General features: G+C 38.9%; 1 protein-coding gene across 2 annotated transcripts in view; it reads right to left on the bottom strand.

Moving 5' to 3' along the window:
* AQP9 (aquaporin 9) overlaps positions 1-25,458 on the bottom strand; it is a 98,279-nt gene that overhangs the window by 23,384 nt on the left and 49,437 nt on the right. The window contains exon 1 of one of the 2 annotated variants that reach the window (XM_032417393.1): positions 18,653-19,004. The exons of the other annotated variant lie outside the window; for it this stretch is intronic. Within the exon in view, the coding sequence (XP_032273284.1) occupies positions 18,653-18,763 (111 nt within the window). The 5' untranslated portion in view covers positions 18,764-19,004. Of the gene's footprint in view, positions 1-18,652; positions 19,005-25,458 lie in introns of those variants that run through there. 2 annotated transcript variants of the gene reach the window in all.

The raw sequence follows: 25,458 nt of genomic DNA, 5'->3' as shown, positions 1-25,458 counted from the left end.
GATCCCAGGTCTGTCTTATTCGGAGGCCTGTGCTTTTAACCATTACACACTGGATGGAGTGAGAGGTCATCCAAGACAACCAACACCCCCAAGAATTCATGGCAATATTCAGGGAGACCAGTGAGGTCCCACGGAATGTGGGGTTGGGACACCAGTTTTCCCAATCTGCACGCTACAAGTGAAGGGCTGTCCGGAAGTGTTGAAGGACTTGGAGACCCAACAGCTGTCTCTTACCCATCTACCCATCTACCCTACCCACACTGTAAACCAGATGCATCGGGCTGCGGAGAAAGGACTGAGGACGAAGCTCATCTGGGAATCTTCCTGTAGTTCTGGGATTTTGCGCCAAGACAAGTGCATTTTCTGGTGATAACACATGTGGTCACTCTGGTTCAGAAAAATACCCAACACTTGTGCTTTTTCACCAAAGCTTCCAATGACCTAGGGAAACATCCTCTTCAGCCCCATTTGCCTCCTTTCTCAGAGGTCAGTGACACAGGCTGGTGATGAAGCACAGCTTTTCGCTTTACGCAAGATCGATTTCACTGAGTAATATTTGCTTGCCTTCTAGCTCCCCCTGCACAGACGGCTTCCACTAGATAACTGAACACTCACCAGGAGAATACTAGACCAGAAAGCCCATCAGACCCTTTCCTCTTGTTCTTTTTGGCTCGCTCCTTTTCTCAGAGTGTCTCCCAACTCTGTGGTCAGCAGCAGCCGGCACACTCATGCCCCTAATGCTGACCAAACCTGCCTGGCCCTGGAAGCGACTAGGCTGAGATAATCGTGGGGCGGGCCTTTTCGGCACAGATGAACCACACTCACGAGTCAAACAGACTTCCGGCGGCACTAGCCAGTGTTTGGGGACTTCCTCGCACTCGTATCTGTTCTCAACACCAAGACCCGAGAAGCCAAGCATTTCCCCCACTCCCGCTTGTCCCTTTAACCAGAGCCAAAGAAGTAACTCAAGTGGCCACTGAGAATAAAATGCCCCAGTGGCTTCCAAGCTCACTTGGCTAGTATTTATTTCTCTTCTCCTGAAAACTTTTCTAGGAAGTTAGTATGCTTTAATCTGGTAGTGCCAGTCTGCAGCATGGTTGCTGGGGGTCACGTGGGCAGCAGCAATGGGACCCAAGAATGTGAGTCATGTATGGCTGTTAACCTTGTACGTTGCTGCCGGTCTTCTTAGAAATAGGTAAGCAGTGTATTTTAAATGAAAAATATCCTTCAGTAGAAAATTTGTCATTCAATGTAAATGCTCACCAGACAGAAGTCAGCATTAAAAGAATATATCTGGGGCAACATTTGTATTTTAAATAAACTGATTTGTTTTGGGTTTAAATAAACTGATTTGTTTACACACACACACACACACACACACACACACACACATTACAAATACTCTCTTTTAGTCCGCATAATAACTTGAGGGGGAGGAAAACTCTGCTGTTTTCATCCAAAGAAACCTTGGGATAAGTAATTTGCTGGAGGACATACAGCTAGTGAAAAGATCTTTTGGCAACTAAAATTAACATTTGGGTCCAAAGATTGTGTTTTTTCACTTAAACTAAACTGCCCTCAACTGTGCCGGAGCCAAATAAGTAGTTTGTCCAGATTTGTGCTTTATGAGTCTGTCTTTCAAAAAGCAAAATTGGAGGAAACTAAGATCCTCAATTCTACAAGTAGCCCTAATTGGAATTTGGCATTCATCCAGCCATTCCTTCCACTCTTCATTTATTCCTCCATATATAGGTATATTCAAAAATTCTCAGTGCCATGCATGATGCCCAATAGTAGCAGCAATGCAAAAAAAATCAGACCCAGGTCCTCTGAGAGCTCACAGACTGGTAGGAAAAGTATGGATGAAGGGTGGTACTGTTATTTAATATTGTAGGCTTGTTATTAAAAAAATGCCTTAAGCATTTATGCCTAGGGAAAGTGTACATGAAGACGTGATTTTGTAATTTTGCCTTACTAACTAGATGATGGTTATTTTGACATTTAAGTCTCCCCAAATTCTTGAATCATCTGACATAATACTATTAAATCTGAGGTATATTAATATATGCACATGACAGATTGGCTTCATGAGAAACTTGATTAAAATTACATGAGATCAAGATTTCTCTTCTGATACTGCCTGAAATAAAAATGGTTTTCACATGGGGCAACTGGGTGCCTCAGTCTGTTAAGCGTTTGCCTTTGGCTCAGGTGGTGATCCCAGGGTCCTGGGATTGAGCTCTCTGTTGGGCTCCCTGCTCGGCGGGAAGTCTGTCTCTCCCTCTGCCCCTCTCCCTGTTCCTGCTCTCTCTCTCTCAAATAAATAAATAAAATCTTTTAAAAGAATGGTTTTCACACTATTGCCTCAATCAGTTTTGCCAGGTGTTAGGACAGGAAAAGAAAAGGACAACAATCTCGCATGCAGGAATTAGATTTCCCATAGCCAGGCCTCTTATAAACAGATGATATTGAACAGAAGGCTTAGACCCTCATGGTCTCTCCATTTTCCCTATTCTGGTGAGCATATTTTGTCTGTGTAGAATGCAGTTAAGGACACCTTAGAGCAGAGTCACAAACTGGTGGTCCATGGCTGAAGACAGCTTATGAGTGGGATGGATTGACTCAGAGATATGTTTGTTTGGCCTACACGGTGCTTTTTTAATCATTATTATTTTAGACATTGTTGCCAGTATTTAAAAAGAGAAAAATTGCATAGAACTTTTGATTTCTGACCATTTTTGAAAAACTTGAAAATCTGATAAAAACCCACCCAATTCCTAGTTGGCCACAGTGGAGAGAGCCTGGGTGGCAGATGCGTCCTAAGACAGGACATACACTGTCCACTTCACTCATATACATGACCTGCCTCATCTCAATAAACTTTGGGGCTACTGACTCCCATCTGAAGTCCTGGGAAGAGAAAGCCGTTTAGCTTTTGGTGCCAGGGACTTGTTGGCCCCACAGATGGCATGGTGATAACATCTCTGGGATGAGAGGTAGCCCAGCCTCTCAGTTCCTGGAGGGAGACTCTGTGGAGACCTTCAAATAAAGGACTGACCACGGGCATGACTTCATCTAAGGTGGCAGTGATAGGGAGACCAAAAACCCAGTCCCCTTTCTTGAGGCGGGAGTCACTTTGGGGCTTTGCCAGAGGTTCCCCTCCTCCTATAAACATCTTGCTTTTTGTAACGGGGGAGGAAGGAGAACAAAAGCCAATCTGCCAGCATATTCTCGGCAAACCTTGGCCCTTCAGCCCAGGCTGTAGGTATATGTTACCAGAAGCCCCACATCCTACCTATCATATATCTACTCAGTTGATGTGACTATAGCCGTTGAAAGACATAACGATAATAGTCACAACAACAACTAATGTTTATTGAGTGCTTTTTATGAGCTAAGCACTTTCCATACATTAGCCCATTGGTCTGCACAACAGCCCTGTGCGTCAGGTCCTCTTACTTCCTCCATTTCACAAATGAGGGAATGAAGTTTTTAGGGAGGTTAAGAGAATTTCTCACACTCTCACGGGTGGTCAACGATGGGGCCCCGGTTTGACTACACATAATTCTGACCACTGGATAGGTGAACATAGCATGTATACCACACTGTCACGTACATTACCTGCCAACATTTAATCTGCATTTCAAAAGTGGAAGACTGGAAAGAGACAACCCAGAAACAGACTCTTAACTCTAGAGAACAAACTGATGGTTACCACAGGGGAGGCGGGTGGGGGGATGGGTGACATAGGTGAGGGGGATTAAGGAGTGCGCTTGTGATTAAGACCCGGTATTGTGCAGAAGTGTTGAATCACTGTATTGTGCACCTGAAACTCATGTTGCACTGTATGTTAACTAACTGGAATTAAAACAAAGACTTAAAAAGTGGAAGACTGGATAATTCGACAGAATTCATACAGATAATAAGTGGCAGAATCTGAACCTGGAGCCAGGTTTTCGGATTCCTAGTTCTGTGTTCCTCTTCTGACAACCGCTACTGTTTCGGTGGGTCTGCTTGTTCCCTTTATTAGGGCAGAATGCATATTTATGTATGGCTTTCCAGTCAGTTAGTTTTTCAATTGGAAAATAAAATTTTCTCAGTCATAACAAAATAGTCACAAAAAAAACCCAAGACTGAAACTGGGACGTTTTGGTTAAAAATAAAGTATTTGGTGGCACGCAGCCTGAGAGAACATCAGGATAAGATCAATCACCACTCAAGAACCAGCTGTACTTGCAAAGAGATGATATTAGGGCAGGCTCATAAAAACAGAGGAATCCGAGGTTTGAGAACCAGGTGAATGGGCAGATGGCCAACCTCAGAGCTCTCTGAGTAGAAAGAAGTACCAAGAACAAAATTGGGCCTCAGAAATATAAGGTGATTAAACACCATTATTTCTCACAAGCTAAAAAGAACAATGCTCTTCTTTTCTGACCTACATCAGGCATTCACATCCCTCAACTCATCCAAATAATGCTAGCTTGGACAAGAACTTGATCATGATCCCAGTGCCAGAATAAGGAACTAATTAAGCATTTATTTATTATTTATTAAGCATTATTTATTTATTATTAAGGTGTCAGTGTTCATATTAGGATAACCATGGTCTGATTATGCTGAATGTGGATAGGGGTTGCTCAAGACAGCTCTCCCTTTATTTAGAGTGGTCTAACAATGTTAAGTACACCTTGGGTCACTTTCAGTTTGGAAGAACCCTGGAGACAGAGGAATTGGGGGCTGATTAGTTTCTTAGATTCATTCTAGGCCCTGCAATTCCCAAAGTATGTTCCATAGATCATCAGTTCCATGAGATGCTCCTCAAAAAAAGGGATTTGTGCAGCAGCTGTGTTAATCTTCTCTGTGTCATTCCAATTTTTCTCCGAAGAAGACATACAGATGGCCAATAGACACATGAAAACATGCTCAACATCACTCATCATCAGGGAAATAAAAATCAAAACTACAATGAGATATCACCTTACACCTTTCAGAATGGCTAAAATTAAAAACACAAGAAATAACAAGTATTGGCGAGGATGTGGAGAAGTAGGAACCCTTGTGTGCTGTTGGTGAGAATGCAAGCTAGTGCAGCCACTGTGGAAAACAGTATGGATATTCCTCAAAAAATTAAAAATATAACTACCATATAATCCAGTAATCATATTACCAGGTATTTACTCAAAGAATATGAAAACACTAATTCGAGAGGATATACGCACCCCTATGTTTATTGCAGCATAATTTACAATGGTCACATTATAGGAGCAGCCTAGTGTTTAATGATAGATGAATGGATAAAGAAGATATGTACAATGGAATATTATTCAGCTATAAAAAGGAAGGAATCTTGCCATTTGCAACAACATGGATGGATCTAGAGAATATAATACTAAGCAAAATAAGTCAGAGAAAGATAAATACCATATGATTTCACTCATATGTGGAATTTAAGAAACAAGACACACGAATAAAGGAAAAACAGAGACAAACCAAGAAACAGAGTCTTAACTCTAGAGAATAGACTGGTGGTTACCAGTGGGGAGGTGGGTGGGGGGATGGTTGAAATAGGTGAAGGGGATTAAGAGTACACTCATCTTGATGAGCACTGAGTAATGTAGAGAATTTTGAATCACTATATTGTACACCTGAAATCAATATAACACTGTATGTTATATTGCTATAACATACAGTTATAACTGTATGTTAACTCTAATGGAATTAAAATTTAAGGAAGGGATTTGTGGTCAAGTGAGTCTGGGGACATCAATATATTCTATTCCCCTCTTAGTTTATAGTGAACATTAAAAGCTCTGACAAGTCCTATAGTTGAAAAAAACTGCCTAACTTGGTTTAACCCAGTGTTTTCCAAACATATTTGGGAAAGTCAGCATATTCTCTTTCAAAATTTGTATTTGCATCTCATGGAACTAGTGTTCTTTAGAACACATTTTGAGCAACTCCCTACTTGGAAAGGAGAAATTCTGCTAAGTGAGCTCTTTTAGGGGGAGCAGAGGAGTGAAGAAAATGTACATAAACATGTAAGATTTTTTCAATTACAAAAGGTATACAATAAAATATAAGAAATTTGTCTCTTTTCTATCCCAGATTTTATATTTTATTCTTTACAGAAACTAATATCAATACTTTCTGGTATATTCTGTCAAAAATTGTGTGTGTGTGTTTATACAAGTTGGAGTATTTTATACATATCATTTTCTGCCTGCTTTTTAAAATTTAGTAGTTTAATGAATCGTTTCATATCAGCATATAAAAATTGGCCTCATTATCTTTAGTGGCTACACAGGTGTCCATTGTAAGCATGCACCCCAATTTCTTTAACCACTTACCTGTTGATAGAGGCATAGGTTTTTCGGGAGGTTTCCTCCTAAGAAAATCTAAACCTCAAAACAGAGACTAATGTTTGTGGGCTGATTCTAGGCTGAGAAAGACTAGGCCCTCAGGTCTTTTTTGGTCTTGCCTGGCCAAGCCAGGACTGTGTGTCTTAGCATGATCACTCAATCTATCAAGAGGGGGGAAAATTTTGTTGGCATATTTTCTTTTAAAGAATTTGCTTTGCTTTGTGGGTTCAGTGGCCTTAGCAATCCTACCTCAGACATGAAATAAGGTGCCCACTAGATGTACGGAGTAGCCTTCATTGTTGGGCTGTTTTAGCATTTCAATCAGATCTATCAGTTACCTCACTTTTATGAGGATTCTCTTCCTCATGGTCCCTCATTTTATGTGGTATCTTCATCACAAGGCTGATGAGTAAAGAGGAGCCAACTTCTGCTCTCATTTCTATGTTCTCCTTTCTTGCAAGTAATGGGAACATGTTGCAATGGGCTTTGTCACTAAAGAAAAACCAACCAAACCCACTTTGGAAAGCAGAAAACAAAAGTACTTCCTCTTTGAAAGTCAATGAAAGTGGCAAGTTTTCTGAGTCAAAATTCAAATTCAGGGATCAAAAGCAGAGTTCTGTTTGGCAGAATTGTTTGGCTTTAGATATCTGTAGCCTTTAGATCAGTGACCCAGAATGGACTTTTCTCCCCAAGTCCTTTGGAACTCTGAAATTTTCCGGGCTAGTCTGGCCCTTCGTGTTCAGGGCTGTTAAGGGGAAGTCTATAGGAAAGTCCTCCTTCAGCCGATCCTGACTCAGGCTCTAAGGACGCGAAGAGAACCAGCTTCATTTGGAGAAAGCATGGGATTTCCTAATCATTCATGGTCACAAATCCCATGTGGGGGAAAGGGAGCCGAGAGCCATTCTTTTGGGAGAGTGCTCTTCAACAGGCATGCACATTTATCAATCTTCCTTTTCCAGTTTTCCACTTCACAATAATAATTTCTGGTGGTGATATACCTGGGCAACCTAGCAGAAACAAATGCAAACCTGCTGTAGCAGAATGACTCCACAGCTCAGGCCATATAGAATTCCCACAGAGAAAAACAAACCTTCCTGAAGAGTTCACAATACAAACTTACAAAACACTATAGGAAATGATCCTTCATCAATGAGACTTAGTAGGTAAAATAAGCAGGATTATTAGCTCCCCCAAAACTTAAGATGACAGAACAATCATAAAATACCATAAATATATTAGACTTTAGTGAGTTAAAGAGATGAAAAAAATAAACACCTAAGAAAAGAAAAACAATTTTTAAAAAGAACCAAATAGAACTTCTGGAAATGAAAACATAAGAATGAAACTAAAAACTTAATGAGTGTGTTAAACAAAAGATTAGATACAATGGAGTAAGGAATTAGGAACTGGAAGACAGGCTTGAGACAATTACATAAAATTCATCATGGAGAGATTAAGAGATACAGATATGAGAGAATGGCTAGAGACATAAAGAAAAAAAGTGAGAGAGTCAGGCACATATGCACATATAATAGGAATTCTAAAAGGAGAAAATAGACTGGGGGAAAGGCAAAGTAATAAAGTTGAGAATCTTCCAGAATTGGTAAAAATTGTGAATCTTTAAATTCCAATAAACAATGAATCTTGAGCACTACGAATAAAATAAAATAACCCTTAGTCATGTTGTAGTGAAATTTCAGGGGAAAAGAAAGAGAAACTCTTTTTGTTGTTGTTGTTTTTATAATTTTTAAAATTTCAGTATAGTTGACATGCCATGTTACATTAGTTTCAGGTGTATGACATAGTGATTCAACTTCTCTTTAGGTTATGCTCTGCTCACCACAAGTGTGGCTACCATGTGTCCCCATACAATGCTATTACAACACCATTGGCTATATTCCCTATGTTGTGCCTTTTATTCCCGTGACTTACTCATTCCATAACTGCAAGCCTGTACCTCCCTCTCCCCTTCACCCATTTTGTCCATCCCCTCCCCTTCCTTCTGGCAACCCCAGTTTGTCCTCCATATTTACAGGTCTGATTCTGCTTTCTATTTATTCATTCATTTGTTACAGTTTTTTAGATTCCACATTTGAGTGAAATTATATGGTATTTGTCTTTCTCAGTCTGACTTACTTCATTTAGCATAATAACTTCTAGGTCTATCCGTGTTGTTAAAAAAGGCAAGATCTCATCCTTTTTTTTTAATGGCTGAGTATTTCTGTGTGTGTGTGTGTGTGTGTGTGTGTGTGCATGTACTACATAGAGAAACTCTTAATAGTAATCAGAGAAATTCAGTTTAAGAACAAAAATTAGACGAACAACAGACTTGTCAACAGCAATAAGAGTCATTGGGATGACACCTTCAAAATGCCAAGCAAAACCAATCATCAACCTAAAATTTATCAGCTAATCATTGAAACTTGAAGTGAAATGAAGAACTCAGGCAAACAAAGACTGAGAAAGTTTATCCCTCACACACCCTGAAAAATTTCCTGAAGAAAACTTTTTTACTGCACAAAGAAGGAAACTGCACCTAAAAGAGATGCATGTATGCAAGAATAATTAGCAAATAAACTGATAAATGATAGTAAATTTAAATAAGTGATCACTATTAAAAACACCAATAATAAAAATAATGAGGGTAGAATTTAAATATCAGACAATAATGACGTGTAAGGCAGAGTGGTTGATTACAGTCAGGATCTTAAAAAGTTTTTCTGTTGTTCAGAAGGAAAGAGATATTGACTCGCTTTAAACTTTGTTAACTCAAGAATACATTTCTTTAATGCAAACGTAAATACTTAAAAATAGAACGAACAGGAGAAAAGGGAGAAATAAAGAAACCTGATCAACTTAATGGAACAATATTAAGAAAGGTCAAAGCAGAAACTACTGAGTGAAAAACAAAGAAACCACATAAAAAATTAGAAAAAGAACATCACCACAGGTACAGTAGAGATATTAAAAGCCTATGCAAATACTATGAAAAATTATTTCAGAATTACTGCTTTCACTGTACTGATTTTGAAAGTAGCAATTTTGAAAAACTATTTTTGAAAACACAATAAAGTATAGTTTCCTAGGAAAAAAATATAAACTGCTAAAGTGTAATTAAGAATAGAGAATCTATAGTCAAGAGTCTCTCATGGTTTGTCTCCCTCTCTGATTTCCTCCCATTCAGTTTCCCCTCCCTTCCCCTATGATCCTCTGCACTGTTTCTTATATTCCACATATGAGTGAAACCATATGATAATTGTCTTTCTCTGATTGACTTATTTCGTGCAGCATAACACCTTCTCGTTCCATCCACGTTGATGTAAATGGTGAGATTTCATCCTTTTTGATGGCTGAGTAATATTCCTGTGTGTGTGTGTGTGTGTGTGTGTGCGCGCGTGTGTGTATCACATCTTCTTTATCTATACATTTGTCAGTGGACATCTGGGCTCTTTCCACAGTTTGGCTATTGTGGACATTGCTGCTATAAACATTGGGGTGCAGGTACCCCTTAGGATCACTACATATGTATCTTCGGGGTAACTGGGTGATGGGCATTAAGGAGGGCATGTGATGTGATGAGCACTGGGTGTTACATGCAACTGATGAATTACTGAACTCACTTCTGAAACTAATGATAAATTATATGTTGGGTAATTGAATTTAAATTAAGAAAAAAATGGGGAATCTAAATTAGACATAAATTTTAGAGAAATCTTCTTGTACACACCTTTCTCTCTTTCTCCCTCCCTCCCCTCTTTCTCTCCCTCTCTTTTTTTCAGCGCATATGCTAAGTAATCCTCAAGGAATAGGTAATCCTTACTTTATGCAAAGTGTTTCACAACGCAGAGTACTAACCACTATACGATCACGGCATGCAAAGTGTTTCAGAAAATATAAAAAGAGGGAAAGAACTTCATTTCATGACATTAATATAATCTCAGTGATAAAACTGGATGAAGGACAACATAATAAAAAGAAATTATAGTCCAAATCCTTAATAAAACATTGCAAACTAAATGCTGCATGATTAATGGGAATTCATCTGAGGAATGTAAGGATGATTTAATGCTAAAAGTATTTGTCAGTGTAATTTTCTTTATCAACAGATAAAAGAGAAACCCATATGCTTATCTCAATAAATATAGAAGAGATATTTTTTAAAATTCAACAATCATTCCTAATGAAAATTTTAGTAAATTAGGAGTAGACAGGAACTTCCTTACTCAAATCAAGAATGTCTACCAAAAGCCTACAGGAGCTATCACACTTAATGGTAAAACATGAGAAGCAGATTCTTTAAAGTTGGGAATAAAACAAGAATGTTACAATTATAGCTTCTAGTAACCTTGTACTAGAGAGGTTTTAACCATGGTAATAAGAAGAAATTAAATATTTAAGGTCAAGAAGGGAAGAAAAGTTCTCATATTTTCAGAAAAAAATATTAAAAATATTTTTAAAATATTATCTATACCAGTCCAGTCCAATAGAACTCCATATCCATGCTGTCCAATGTAGCCAGAAGTCATACATATGGGTCTTAAGCACTCAAACTGGGACTAGTAAGACTGAAGAAAAAAATTTTTTATTTTATGTAAATTTAATTTTAATTTAAGTAGCCACACATGGCTAGTGGCTATCATATTTGACAGTCCTGATCTATACAGAATATCCAAGATAATCCATAAATTTACTTGTGTTTTAAGAGAGTTACCGAGTTTGCTGAATACAAGATCAACATACACACAAGTCAATGTTACTCCTAAACCCTAGTAGTCGCCAATTAGAAAATATAATTTGTTTTAGAAAATATAATTTTAAAATGTACCATTCACAACAGTAATAACAACCACAATATATCAAACAAAAGATATACATGATTAATATCAAGTAAATTATAAAACTTAAAAATAAGTTTAGAAAGCAGACCTATGAAGAAAGAGCTACATCGTGTTCGTGGATATAATATTCAATATTTTAAAGGTGCCAGTTCTATCCAGAATAATACATAAATTTAATGCAATTCCAGTCAAAATGTCTATAGGGTATTTATGGAACTTGATAAACAGATCCTAAAATTCATGGAAGAATAGAGGGCTAAAAATAGCCAAGACAATATTGGAAAAATAAGGAAGAAAAACACCAGATAACAAAAAATAATTTAGAAAGTAATTATAACAAAAATATATGGCATTGGTGCTGGTTTGGACAGAGAAATCGATAGAACTAAATCAAGTCTAGGCCTACAACCACATTTATATATGAACTGATATATGATCTCTATCTAACTGGTATATGATGTCATCACAAGCAATAGAAGTAGAACAGACTGTCAAAAATGTTACTGGAACAATTGGCTGTCCTACCAGATAAAGAGCACCTACTCTCTACATCATATACCAAAATAAATTCTAATTATTTAAAGACTTAAATATCAAAACTAAGACATTAAACTATGTAATAAGAAAACACAAAATATCTCTAATGTCTGGATTTTAAAAATACCAATATCCTATTATAATCAATAGGACAAAATTAAAATGCAGAGGATATGAGCAGGCAATTTACAGAAGAGGAAATCTAAAGGTTAGTAAACATGAAAAGATGGTCAACTGCATGAGGTCAACTGCATTACAATTATTAGTGAAATTCTATTTCTTATATGTCAAATGGGCAAAAATCTAAAAGTTGAATATCAAGGGTTAGGGAGTACGTGGAAAATGGAAACTCACAGGTTGCTGATGGTACTGTAAATTTAAAACCACTTTGGAGAGCAATTTTGCAATATGCATGAAGTTGAAGATGCCCTTGGGCCACCAAACCCACTTCTAAGTGTATACTCAGAAGAAACTCTGGAACACACGGACAAGGAGACATGTACAAAGATGTTCATTGTTGCAGTGGTGCTCCTAGTGACGAACTGCAAACCACCTAATGGTTCACAAGGGGAGTGGAGACATAAAGCCACTGCACTACAAAACTATAATGAATTACCCACATCTACATGGCTTCAAATAGATCAGTCTCAGGAAGTGTACTTGGGGGAAAATCTCAAATGGTAGAAGGTATACAAATGAGGAAGCCACGTACGTACATTTTTAAAGCATACAAAACAGTAACATATATTGTTTCGGGCAACAGTAGTAAAAGCTCAAAAGCTCAAAAGCGTATGTGAGAATAACTCCAGCACGGTGAAGGAAAAGCAGGGATTTGACTCTGATCCCAACTCTGCCACACACTCGCCTGTGGGCAAGTTGCTTGATCGTAGTAAGCCTTCATTTTCTCATCTGTAAAATACGAACAATTCCCTTACCTCGTGAGATGTTTCCAGAATTAAGGAGTGTCTGGGTATACTGTATGCTCAATAAATGTTAACCCCTTTCGTTGTCTTTTGTCCTCATCACATCGCCATACTTGAAGGGAAAGAACCTCCTGCTTTGGGCCATCTCACACCCTCACACTCACTGAAGGCACAGGGCAAGAGCCCACACAGATCCCGCCATGTTTATTTAACTCTTCCCCATGTTCATAGTTAGAAGCTGGCACTTTCTTAAAGTAACAGAACCCCCCAGGACAGAAGTACAAATCCATGAGAAGCTGAGAACTAAACATAAATTATAAGTAAATCATAAGAATCAGATGGGACTGACTGTGCAAGTTCTCTCTGATGTCCTACTGTGGTGGAAAAAACATTTGACAGAATTCTGTGAGCATGTGGGTCTCCGTTTCCTCACCTGGAAGACACAGGGGTGGGACGACAGAGGCCACTTCATTCCAAAGCCAGTGCCTGAGAGTCTGAGGACAGAGATTCTTCCACACCGCTCCCGCAAACATGCCATTTGTGGCCAGAATCTGCCAGGCACTGCTGACGGCAGAGGCTTCTGTCCTATCAGCTGTGGGCAGACCGACGGCTCTAGCTCAGTGGGACCCTCATCCTGGACATCCCGGCTTGGAGTGGGGCAGGTCTTTGCAAAGCAGTAAGCCAGGCCAAGCAGGGAGGAATCAGAGAAAGGGCAAGGGACTGTTGAGTCAGAAAGCAAGAGAGAGGAGTTACGGTGTCTATGGCCACTGGCCTGTCAGTCCTTTGCTCTGAGCCACAGGGTGGTCTCAAGGAGAACCCAGAAAATAGAAGCACTAGAAGAAACACAGTGCAATGCATGGTCAATGTGTTCATTAGGGACATGAAGATATGACTGAATCACCTCAGAACCCTCATGTTACAAGAGGTTTGAGTGTGTCTGTAGGTACTGAAGTGGTCCATAAACTCTACGCTAATAGATCTTCTATAAAGTTTCCATGCCATGATCGTGTCTGTTCTATATTATCATCTTTTGACATCTTTAGTGTCTAATGTATTTTACACTATAAAATTAGTAAGGTTCTCTTGGGCTTTCCCAGGAAAGGAGTTAATTCTCATCAATCAATGGTACATTAGGAATAACTACAGTCAAATATCAAGCCCAGCTCTTGCATTCATAGGCTGGGTGACCTTGGGTGAACCTCTTAATTATGCTACACCTGTTTCTCCATCTGGGAAAATGGAGTTGATCTTTCTCTCTTCCCCCCGCCCCCCTTCCAGGAAAGATATAAATATAAAAATAAACAAGAACCTACATGAGATTTGCAACAACATGGATGGATCTAGAGAGTATGATGCTAAGCAAAATAAGTCAGAGAAAGACAAACACTGCATGATTTCACTCATATGTGGAATTTAGGGAAGAAAACAAACAAAGAAAAAAAGAGACAAATGGAAAAAACAGACTCCTAACTCTAGAGAACAGACAGATGGTTACCAGAGGGGTGGTGCGGGGTGGGTGGGTGACATAGGTGAAGAGGATTAAGAGCACACTTGTCATGATGAACACTGAGTAATGTACAGAATAGTTGAATCGCTATACGGTACACCTGAAACCAATATAACACTGTATATTAATGATACTGGAATTTAAAAAAAAGAATCTACATGAGAAAGCATTCTATGCCTCTTGGACGGAAGCACAGTGGAAATCATGGGCAAGTGCATGCTTAAGGCAGGGCACATGGGCTCCACACTGATTCAAAGGACACACGATTACATCAGCCCATGCCTTGGGTTCCCCATCAATAAGAAGGGCCAGCAGCATCTATCTCAGAGCTGTCCCACTAGTACCTGGGAATTCTAAATATGCAGCAGTCCCAAATGTCCTGAATTATGCCCTGCAAAGCACTTGTTTTAAGAACTAGCTTATTTTAAGAATTTTCCTATTTTACTCTAAATGCTAATCATATATTCTTTTGTTTCAAAAGCTCTCCAATCTGGAATAGACCCACTCCAAGATCTGAGCACACTTTGTAATAATAATTTTAAAGCCCCAGAATTTCTATAGTCAGCATATCTGAGATCTCTTCAAGACAGAATGACAAACTCAGTGACTCTGGCAAGGTGGGAAGTATGGTCATGAAGTCTTGGAGGAAGGCAAGAGCAGATATGGAAAACACGGTGGGGTCTGACATTTCTCATGTACCATCCATCCCACTTCCTCCCCCCCTTCTGCACTGCGCATTCTCGTATGCCCTCCATATCCTGTGTCCCAGGTCTCTGCTCATTCTATTTCCCTTCAGGGCACAGATCAAGGCTATAGCAAGTATTTACATTTTTTCATTCTTAGAAATGCCAAAAGGTAGATCTCCAATGTGTAAGCTTGGCAGAGTGAGACAAGAATTTAGAATCTTTCCCAATACACAAGTAGATGATTACCCACTCATAAATCCAGCCCTGGAAGGATGCCCTTCTACCACAGGAGGAAATATGGCGGCTTGCTCACCTCAGCATCTTCAATAGGATGAACTCTGTATCAAAGAATCACATCTTTATATCACTCCACTGTAGAATAGTGAGGAGCGAATATTTACTACAAGAAATGACTAGAGATTCTGGGAAGTACAGCCCCCAAAAGACATTTTAATTGAACAAAACTTTATGGGGTCTCAGTTATGTACGTGCAGAGTTCCGTGGCAGATGTTGGGGGAAGGGAGCCGGCAAGATGTCCAGAAGGAGACAAAGCAGCTATTTTCAAATACTACAAAGACTTCCACGTGAAACAGGGGAAGGGGAGAGAACTGGGAAAGGGAGCTGGCATTTAATGAGTGTTTCTTTACATCAGGAACTTTCTAAGCAGTGGATATGTAATGTGCAGCTTGAAATCCCCAGGCCACGAGCCATGGGCAGGGGGCTGAGCAGTCCCCTGTGCTCTACCTTCCCCTCATACCTGTTGGCTCCCGCTGAGCCATCTTTTCTGCTTCAGAAGCCTTTGGCATACAACTCATGGTCTGGTCTCATTAGGTGCCCATCAGCTAAACTCACATGCCCACAAGCAAAGGAGAGCTCTTTCATGGTTCCAAACTATGGAGATGTTAAAGTAGAGGGAGTCTGATTTACTATCTATCAAGGACATTGGGGAAGGAATTCCATCAATAGGTGGGAAGTGTAGGCTCTAGAATTAGAAAGAATCCCAGTTCCATGCTTTCCTGGTTTGGGCCAGTTACTTGGTCTCTTTGAGCCCTCATTTCTCCAACTGTTTATGAGTGTTAATAAAGCCTTTCTAGTGCAGCTATTGTAGGATTAAACAGATATATATATATAAAGAAGCTAACATATGGTAGGTACTTAATACATGCTCTCTCCCTTCCTTTGCAGCTCAAGGCTTCAAAACCTCTTCTACATATTAGGGAAGACACATTACAAAACCCTCTCCCAGGCACTAGCAAAGGCAAAAAGGCCTACTTATCCCTTCACTACAAGCCTAAATTAGAGATAGTTCAACGGCTTATAACTTAATCATTGCTGTTTTTAGTTGTAGTTTACAGAGAATTTTTCATGGACTTTAATGCTAATGGTTAAGTGGGCGTCATCAGTCATTTACACCATGGTGTCAATGAGTTTAAGATGCTTCTCCTAAGAGCAGGTTTTGAGAGGAGGAGGGAAAATGCCACCAGACTCCCAACATCTGGGGGAAAAAACAAATTTGAAGGACTGATGAGTCCTGTATATCCTTTCCCATCTTTTTTATGTTCCTTTTTGCCCCTGCCTTATCAACATGCAAAGCTTTTTGCTATACAAAGCAACACAAAATGCATGTTTTCTAATTAAGCAGAAACAATTACTTTGGCTGATAGTTGAGCAAAACCACGAAGATTAATTGGTTAAAAAAAATACTGTGTGCAAAGGGTCTTGTTTATATACCCCCCCCAAGCCTCAATAAAAAGATTATAATCACAATTATGGATTCCATCAGAGGTTGGTTTACAAAGAAAAATTAATTAATTAATTAATTTAAAAAAGTAAATGTACAATGTAGATGGAAATGAAACATTTAGGCAATTATTGGCTTTCACCAGAAGATACAAAGTTTTATTTTCAACATAAAATAGAAGATATTTCTTTAGCTCCCACCTTGAATACTAGAGGAAGACATGTTACTAGTTGTATGAATAGAATGGTGAATGGCGGAAAGCAACTTTTATTTACTCAACACAGAGGGGATGGAATTATGAAACAGCTTCTCATTAAGAAAGGAGGTTTTAGCTTTTTCAATTGCAAAATGGATATTTAGTTCACTTCCTCCTCTGTGTTTTCTGCAGAGCACTGCAGATTGTAACTGAATTTGCTTACTTCTCTGTACCACAGGTCACCATAGAGCTGAATTGAGTCTGTGGTGACATCCACTCTCCTCACTGGTACCAAACTGTCAAGAACATGACCCCAGAGTTCTTGTCTCACTGAGGGTGATTTTCCAGGAAGCACTGAAGATCAGAAGAATCATGGGCTTTTATCTTCTCTCTTTTCCTTCAAACTACCCACCCCATCCGCATTCCTAACTCAAGTGAATGAGGACAGTCAAGAAGGAGTTGTCCATATGCCTTGAAAATACGTGAGTGGATCCAGTAAAAAGAGGCTCTCAGAGACCAGAAAATTTATGACTCCCTCTCAATTTACACTAGTTCAAATTTCTGAGTTCACATTTGTTTCTCGATCTTGGCTTATTCCCCTAAATTATTATGTATTTATACAAAGCAAAGAACTTTTTTTTGAGATCTAGCTGACATAACATTATAATAGCTTCAGGTGTACAACATAATGATTCAATATTTGTATATATTGCAAAATGATCACCACAGTAAGTCTAGTTAACATTTATCACCACATAGTTACACATTTCTTTCTCCTGATAACAAACTTTAAAGATCTATTCTCTTAGTAACTTTCAAATATGCAATACAGTGTTAACTAACTGTAGTCTCCATGCTGTACAGTACCAGAGAACTTTTAAAGTACAAAATTTATGGACAACTCTCTATAACTTTAAGAAAAATGAAATTACTAATACCTGAAGTAGGGAATCTTTGAGCAGGTTTATTTATTTTTTTAGAGCAAGTTAAAGTCAGTAGTTGTTGCATATGAGAATAATCGAACATTTCATTTTCTGCTCACAAATGGTCTTGCTCCAGCTAAAAACTCAGCATCCAAAGAATACTACAATGTGCAATAGGATGAAAGCCTAGAGCCCATGCCACTTAAGTAAACTGTCCAGTTTTTCATTAATAGCTGTGCAATTCCCTGGCCAAGACCCTTGAGTGGTTCTTAGAATCAGTCCTTCCTTTAGATAGATAGATGATAGATAGATAGATAGATAGATAGATAGATAGATAGATAGATAGATAGAAGGCTCTTGTAACTGTCTCATTAAAGACCTTTAGAGATTAGCTTAAGGTAAATAGAGGGGGGAAAATCATGCAAAACCAAAGCTGGATGGTTGCAGAATACATATTTCTACTTCGCGAAATTTCTAACTTACTAAAAGTCAAGTGATCTGACAATACAAGCCTTGCCAAGCATTTGTACTACTGAGTTGTTTCTTGCCATTCATATTTATTGACTGCCGATCCTTATTTCAAGGGGCGAGTCACTTCAATGTTTGTGGGAAACGAACATGGTATACATCAGTTAATCAATGAGAAAAATTTCTAACAGCTGACTTTAATCAAAGCCAGCTCAGAGTCTGAGTAAATCTCTGAAATGAAGAAAGTAGTTTATTCCCCTTCTCCAACCCCTATCAACTCTTGAGAATAAATGAAATGAGTAAATGGAAACCTAACCTGTGGCCAGTAAATAGCCAAACAACCTGGAAGTAACGTGCTGTTTCCTGGAAGAGATAAAATCTGGAAACAAACTTAAGGAAAACAAAACAAAACTATCCGCCACCAGCTACGTAGAAAGAGAGGCATAACTGGGTCAGAATTCAGGAAATACTTACGATCATTATGAAGGTACCCAAGAACTCAGAGACTGTTTCTTTAGCTAAGCTGCTCTTCAAGACCAGCTTCTGCTTGAAGCTTTTCCCCTTTCGCCCCTTCCCAGGCTGCATCGTGGGGCTTCTCCAAGAACCACTCTCTCCACCAGTACCTGCTTCTTCTGGCCCCTACTTCACTCGCACGTGAAAATGGAAGTTTTGACAACTGCTCAGATTCCTGGAGATGTCTGGTGAGATTCTCTGACGGTACAAACGCTGTCCCAATCACAGCCCATGACTTAATCCTCTTCTGGTGAAATTGTCATCCCCTGTTCACTGTTGTTTATCTGACTTCGTGAGTTACAGTCTGAAATCCCCAAAACGATCCTTTTTGTGCTTGATAGATTAATCATTACCTTTATTCTCAAGGTATTTTTTTTTTTCTCTGTTGGTTTTTTTTTTTTTTTTTTTCCCAAGAGATGAGAAAAGAGATGTTGTGCTGGTTGTGTTGCCAAACCACAGCGATGGGCTCCAGTCCAGAAGAGATTTCATGTTACACAATTGCAGGCTTCTGATTTTTTTTCCCCCTATTCAGAAGTGGGTGGTTGGGGTGTAGTTTGGGATTATCAAATCAGGTATACATACATCCAATGTAAACATTCTCTTCTGAAGGAACTTTTCATGCACGTTGGAGAATATGGAGAAAATACAGATGTGTTGTTCTGCAAGATTAATCACTCTTGTTTTCTTCCAATATCATTTCAGTGATTTAATGACACCTCCCTAAGGGTGGTAAAAACAATTGCATCCATTCTAGAGATGGAGAAATCAACATACAAAGAGACCATTGCAAGTTTCACGCTGCAAGACTTTAGGACAGGATGGATCTCCTCCTTGGTTACTATAGCTGGGCTTCATCTACTGAGACAAACTGGGATCCAAGAATCAGAATGATGGAGAAAGCAACTTGTTGACTTTCTTCTGAAGGATTCCAGAAACTTGAAAACCAAGTTTCCCCCCTTCATTTTCCATGGAATATTTAAGCAAAACACATAGAAAATAAACAATAGTGGCTTGAAACTCTATACTGCCTGAAGATCAAAGAGACACCCCAGTTAAACAAGAAAGGGATTAAATACACTGAAACAAGGCTTCTAGGTTATACCACTGAAGTTTGATGAATTAACGTCCTTGCAGGCAACAGGCTCTTTAGGACTAGCATTCTGTCATGTCAAGTATTCAAGCCTTGCTTCTCAAAACTAGTTTGTCTGAAGAAATAGAATCCCGCAGTTGTTTCTGAATACCAAGGCAGTTTCATAGCATTAGTACCCATGCTCTGTGCTTCCTCCCAATCCTCCCACAGAGAAGCCAGTTCTCTTTCAGGCCTTCCCCTCCCCTTGCAGGAGGCCTACAGTCATTTCCAGCTGAGGAGGCAGGCAGGCAGGGAGGGAGAAGAGGTCTGGAGAAAACAGCTATTTAGAGTCTAAGTACAGAAGGAGATACCTAATCTAGAGGTGAAATACAGAGTTTAGGCCTAAAAAAATTAGAACTTGCCAGAGGGCACACCATCCCAGAGCCAGGACAAGAATGCAGCATTTTTGGCTTTAACTCTTGGTTAAGTTATCATGGATACCATTGTCTAGAAGGATTACTGATGACTGCCCTATTCCCAAGTCCCAGCGGGTGGACCAGAGAAACAGGACTTTATTGCTGTGACTATAACTAACACTACACAAGAGTGTTCTTTGGTCTCTTCATTCACTCATCTCACAAATATTTATGGCATACTCATTATGTGCCAAACACTGCACTTAGCAAAGCACACACAGTTCTTGCCCTTTACAGAGCTTAGAGTCTACTGAGGGAGATAAGCATAGGGAAATAATCACACACACAGAAATAGGAAATCGCAACTGAGATGTATGCTATAAAGATGGAAGACATATTTCTATGAGCAAATAAAAGAGGGGGATTTCACCTCAACAGAGAGATCTTGGATGGATTCTCCAGGGAAATCATGTCCCAGCTGAGATCAGAAGGAAGTGTAGGGTTTAACTGCACGAAGTGGGGAAGGAAGTGCATGTACAATGGCCTTGGGGAGTGGGGGTGGGAACAGTATTCAAGAACAAAAGAAATCTACTGCCTGACTCCCAGAGACAGTGAAGGAACACAGTGCAAAATGAACCTGGAGCCATGGGTGGGAGTCAGACCACACAGACTGAGCCTATAAATAACATTCAGGGCTAAAAGCAATGATAAGTTGCATAGGTGGTTTAAGTGAGAACACAACACTACCAAATTTGAGTTAAAAAAAAATCATCCTGGCTGCGAGGTGGAAAGGAGATTGGAAGGGGGCTAAAGTAGGCATCGGTAAACCCACTGGAGGATATTACAGAATTCCAGGACTGGGTGGCTTTGACAATGGAGAGAAGAACTTTAGATCTTAAAATTGGAAGAACTTGGAAGCATGGCTACTGAAGGTGAGGAGAGGGACTCAGCAGAGTTGATTCCTGGGGAAGGAGGTGCTAAGTACTGGGAGAGAAAACACCCAAAGGACCAGGACTGCTGTGGCAGATGGTGACGTGTGTGTGTGCAGATTACGCCTCAGGGGCTTTCTGGCGCTTCGGAGAAAAGATAGTTGAGTAGGAAGAGATACGGTTCTGGAATCAGAGGAGAGGTTTGTGTGCTCATAGACATGATAATTGAAGCCAAGAATAAAGTTGAGCTTGCCTGGGGGCAGAATTTGAAGAAAGCAGAGGCTGAGTTTGTGGTACTGGACATTCCATGCTCACATGGAGAATGAAATCTTTGTTATCTCACTTATTCTGCTTTCAGATGACAGTCACACTCTCACCTTCATCACCATGAACAACTTCTCATCAAACATAACTCACTCACACTCTCCTTTGCACCTTCCCACCAAAGTTCCTATTGGAAATATGGGGCCGCTTAGTTTCTTTCATTCATTCATCATTCATTCATTCATTCATCCATCCATCCTCCATTCCTTCATTCACTCACTCTTTCAGAAAAAGCTTTAACTGAGTATATACCATGTGTCAGACACAGGGGATTCAAAAATTAGGAAAACAGAAATCTAGTGCTAAGACATTATATAGTCTAAGTGACAAAGACTTCCAAATGAATACATCATGTAGCAAAATAGAAGCATATGCAAAGCACTGAACTAAAATTCCAGCTATCACCACATGGACATCTGAGAGTTCACTGTACATTGTCAATGTATCGACTAGTCCTGCCACCAAGAGTTCTAGAACCATGCTCCCCTAGATGCAGTGCCATGCTGACTCTCCAGTGCCAGCCTACCCAGCTCTCACCCCCCCGACTCTGTTACTCCCTGACCTCAACGTTCTCTTCTTCTCTATCTGGTTGTACCTTGAGTAACCATCTTTGCCTCCATTCATGGGCTTCAACAAGTCTGGTGTTCATAAGGAGAACTATCTCACACTCTGACCTCACTTCCTCAACCTCTTCTACTTGACCAACTCTATCTCCACTCTAGTTCAGAAGCCCCTTTGATGGCCATTGTTGGAATGTGTCACCATCTCCTCTTTGAGAACCTTTCACGAGAAGGCACATCTCACTGACTAAAACTTCCATTTCTCACATTTCACCCACTCTCTAACTTTCACAAATGTGCTGCACATCCTCCTCATAAATTTCAGTCCCTCAGTTCCTTCCTCTCCACTCAGTTCTTAGCCTTGTGGTCATCCAGGTTAACAATGCACTTACCAGTATCTCAGGTTCCACTGACACACTGACTTCCTCCTACATCCACGCTGCCGAAGCCCAACTCTGAGTCTACCTAGCCACCTATTTCTCTCAAATACTCTCTTCTCAGGATGTTGAATGATGCTGGAGAAAATCATATTAGTATACTGATTGACCCTATTTCAGATCACTGTGATCTAGCATCAGCAGTGGCTGTATATTCTTAGTTAACCTTTTATTTCAAAGGTTCCAGATTCTAGTGTGCATTAGGATCACCCACCTTGAGAGATTATGATTTTAGTACATCTGGGATGGAGTTCAGGAATCTCATAAGCATATACCTGATGATTCAGATACCATGCCTTATTTCATTTTATGTAGTAGCAATACATTTTCTATGCCACTCCAGATAGCTGTCCCAAACCTCCTGCTCAGCTGATGCACTTTTCTCTGAATCCATTGGGGAAAAACATGGGTTCATTAGCTATAATACCTTTTGTGCCTCTCCTTCTCAAAAAATTGCCCTAATTTTATTTGTGTTATCCTCCTTTTCTTTCCTTCTTTATAAACCTAGCTCTGATGCTACTGTACTATTCTCGCCCCTCTAGGACCTCAGCTAATTAATAATCTCCTCACACTTTCGATCTCTTTCCTCCACTGATTTCTTTCCCAGGGCCTACAAGCAACTTCAGGTCTTACCTATCCTGAAAAACATCCCTACAGAGTTGTTCCACCTTAAATTCCTTGTTTTAGTCACTTTGGGCCGGTACAACAAGACTGAAATTAGAGTGCCAGTATGGTTGGGTTTGGGTGAGGGCACACTTCCTGGTTTGTAGATAGCCATCTTCTTGCTGTATCCTCACATGGCTGAGAGGGACCTCCTGCCTCTTTATCCCCCATTAAGGACACCAGTCCCATGATGGGGACTGCACTCTCAGGACTTCATTCAAAATCAATTTCCTCCCAAGGGCCCCAGCTCTGAATACTAGCACATTGGGGATTAGGGCCTTAACATATGAATTTTGGGGGAAACATAAGCAAGAAATTCATAGCAACAATTTCACTGGTTTTCTCCACATTCTTTCTTTTCTATTTGGGGAAAAAATAACCAGTTCCCTTTGAGCATAAAATCATATTACATGAAAAAAATAAAACTAATTCAGAAGTATTTAAATTAAAACATAAAAACCTCCCATAATCCCAGCCCTCAGAGATAACCACTGTTAATAGGTTGGAATATATATCTCCGGAATTCTTTTTCAGTAGATCTGTATAAATATTTTTTTCCCCTGATATTAGGTTAGTGGGTTTTTTTGCCACTTAAAATATTCTGTTCATCTTTCTATGCCAATCTATACCTCCCAATGGGGGGCTTGAACTCGAGACCTTGAGATCAAGACCTGAACTGAGATCAAGAGTCAGATGCTTAACCGACTGAGCCACCCGGGCGCCCCTGTGTAACTGATCTTTTTAATGACTGTATAATATTCCATTGTACAAATATGCCGTAATTTAACTAGCTCTTTTTGATAGACAGTTGTTTCTAATTTTCCACCATTAAATGAACATTCTTACGTATATACTTACTTATCTCTTAGCACAACTTCCTTGAAATTGAATTATTTACTGATCAAAGAATATGCATGTATCAAGTGCTTTAAAAGTACCTATTGCTCTCATTCTTTTCAATATTGGTTAATGTAAATCCTTTCAATCCTTCCCCAATATAACAACTAAAAAATAATATTGTTTTAATATGCATTTCTTTGGTTAATGGTGAGGTTGAACATTTTTCACGTGTTAACTATTTATATTTATTCTTTAATGAATTTCATATTTTTGTCCTCTACCCAATTTTTAATGTAATGTTTAATTTTTTATTTTAATTTTTGTCACTCTTTACAATATAGGTTGTAAATCTTTTATCTGTTATATGTGGCAAATCATTTTCCAGTTAATCATTTATCTTTAACTTGTGATGGTACTTGGTTGCCACATAAAAGTTTAGAAAATTTATGTACTCAAGTCTATAAACCTTTTTCTATATAGTTTCCAACTTTGTTATTTATTCTAAGAAAGACCTGATCTACACCAAAATTACAAAATATTAAACTTTGTCCTATATTTTTTCCAGTATTTTCATGATTTTATTTTTCACACTTAAATTTTAAATTTTTCTAAAGTATGATGTATAGCATAAAGTAGGACTTTAATATATTTCCCAACTATTTTGACAAGTTTTCCAACACTATTTGATTTTAAATTTCATCTATCCTATATAAAAAATTCCCCAACATAAAATTGTGATTTTTAATTACTCTAGTTCTGCTATAATTTTTGATGTCTTTCTGCATAGAGTAGGTACCCCCCGCATTATTATTTTCAAATATTTATTAGCTAGGTGAACTTTAGAATCATTTTTTAAGTTCCATCTCTTCCCAACTGTAATTAATGAGAAAGCATTAACTTTATAAAGTTATAATATGAATTTTCCCATTTAGAAATATAATTCCCATCTCATCATTTATTCAAGTCTTTTTTACGTTCTCAAGGAAAATTACATTGTACCCATTCTCCATTGGATCTTGCAAATTCTTAAGTTTATTTAATATTTAGTTGTATTTATTTTTGGAGTTAGGATGGAATCCCTTATTTTATTCTATTTTCTAACTGACCATTACAAGCAAAATTCTATTTCTCTCTCTATATATAGCTATTAACTGTCCATGCTAATGAACTTTCTTATAGTTTCACATAGGTTACTAGTTGATATTATAGTGAAAACTGTTAGTTGCCTACTTGGCATCTATTAAGTCCTCTTTCTAATAGTATCAGAATTTCATTTATATATCGATCCTTTACTCTATGCAATTACAGGCTTTGAGTGAGAGATCGATTATACCCAGGTTTAAGGGTAAATGCTGATTAGTCTAAGCCTATCAGAATCATTTTCCCACCCTCAAAAACATGCCTGGTTCAGGAATAATAATGTGATTGAATTGGGGCCAATAAATTTGAGAAGAAGCTTTCTATGGTTTTGGAAAGGAATTCCTCAATTCTTTGAAAGCTATAGGAATCCAGGTCTCTATCATCTCTTG

Source organism: Phoca vitulina, unplaced genomic scaffold, assembly GCF_004348235.1.
Source record: "Phoca vitulina isolate PV1807 unplaced genomic scaffold, GSC_HSeal_1.0 scaffold20, whole genome shotgun sequence".
Lineage (NCBI taxonomy): Eukaryota > Metazoa > Chordata > Mammalia > Carnivora > Phocidae > Phoca > Phoca vitulina.
Note: the sequence above shows the minus strand (reverse complement) of the source record. Positions and strands in the feature narration are given on the sequence as shown.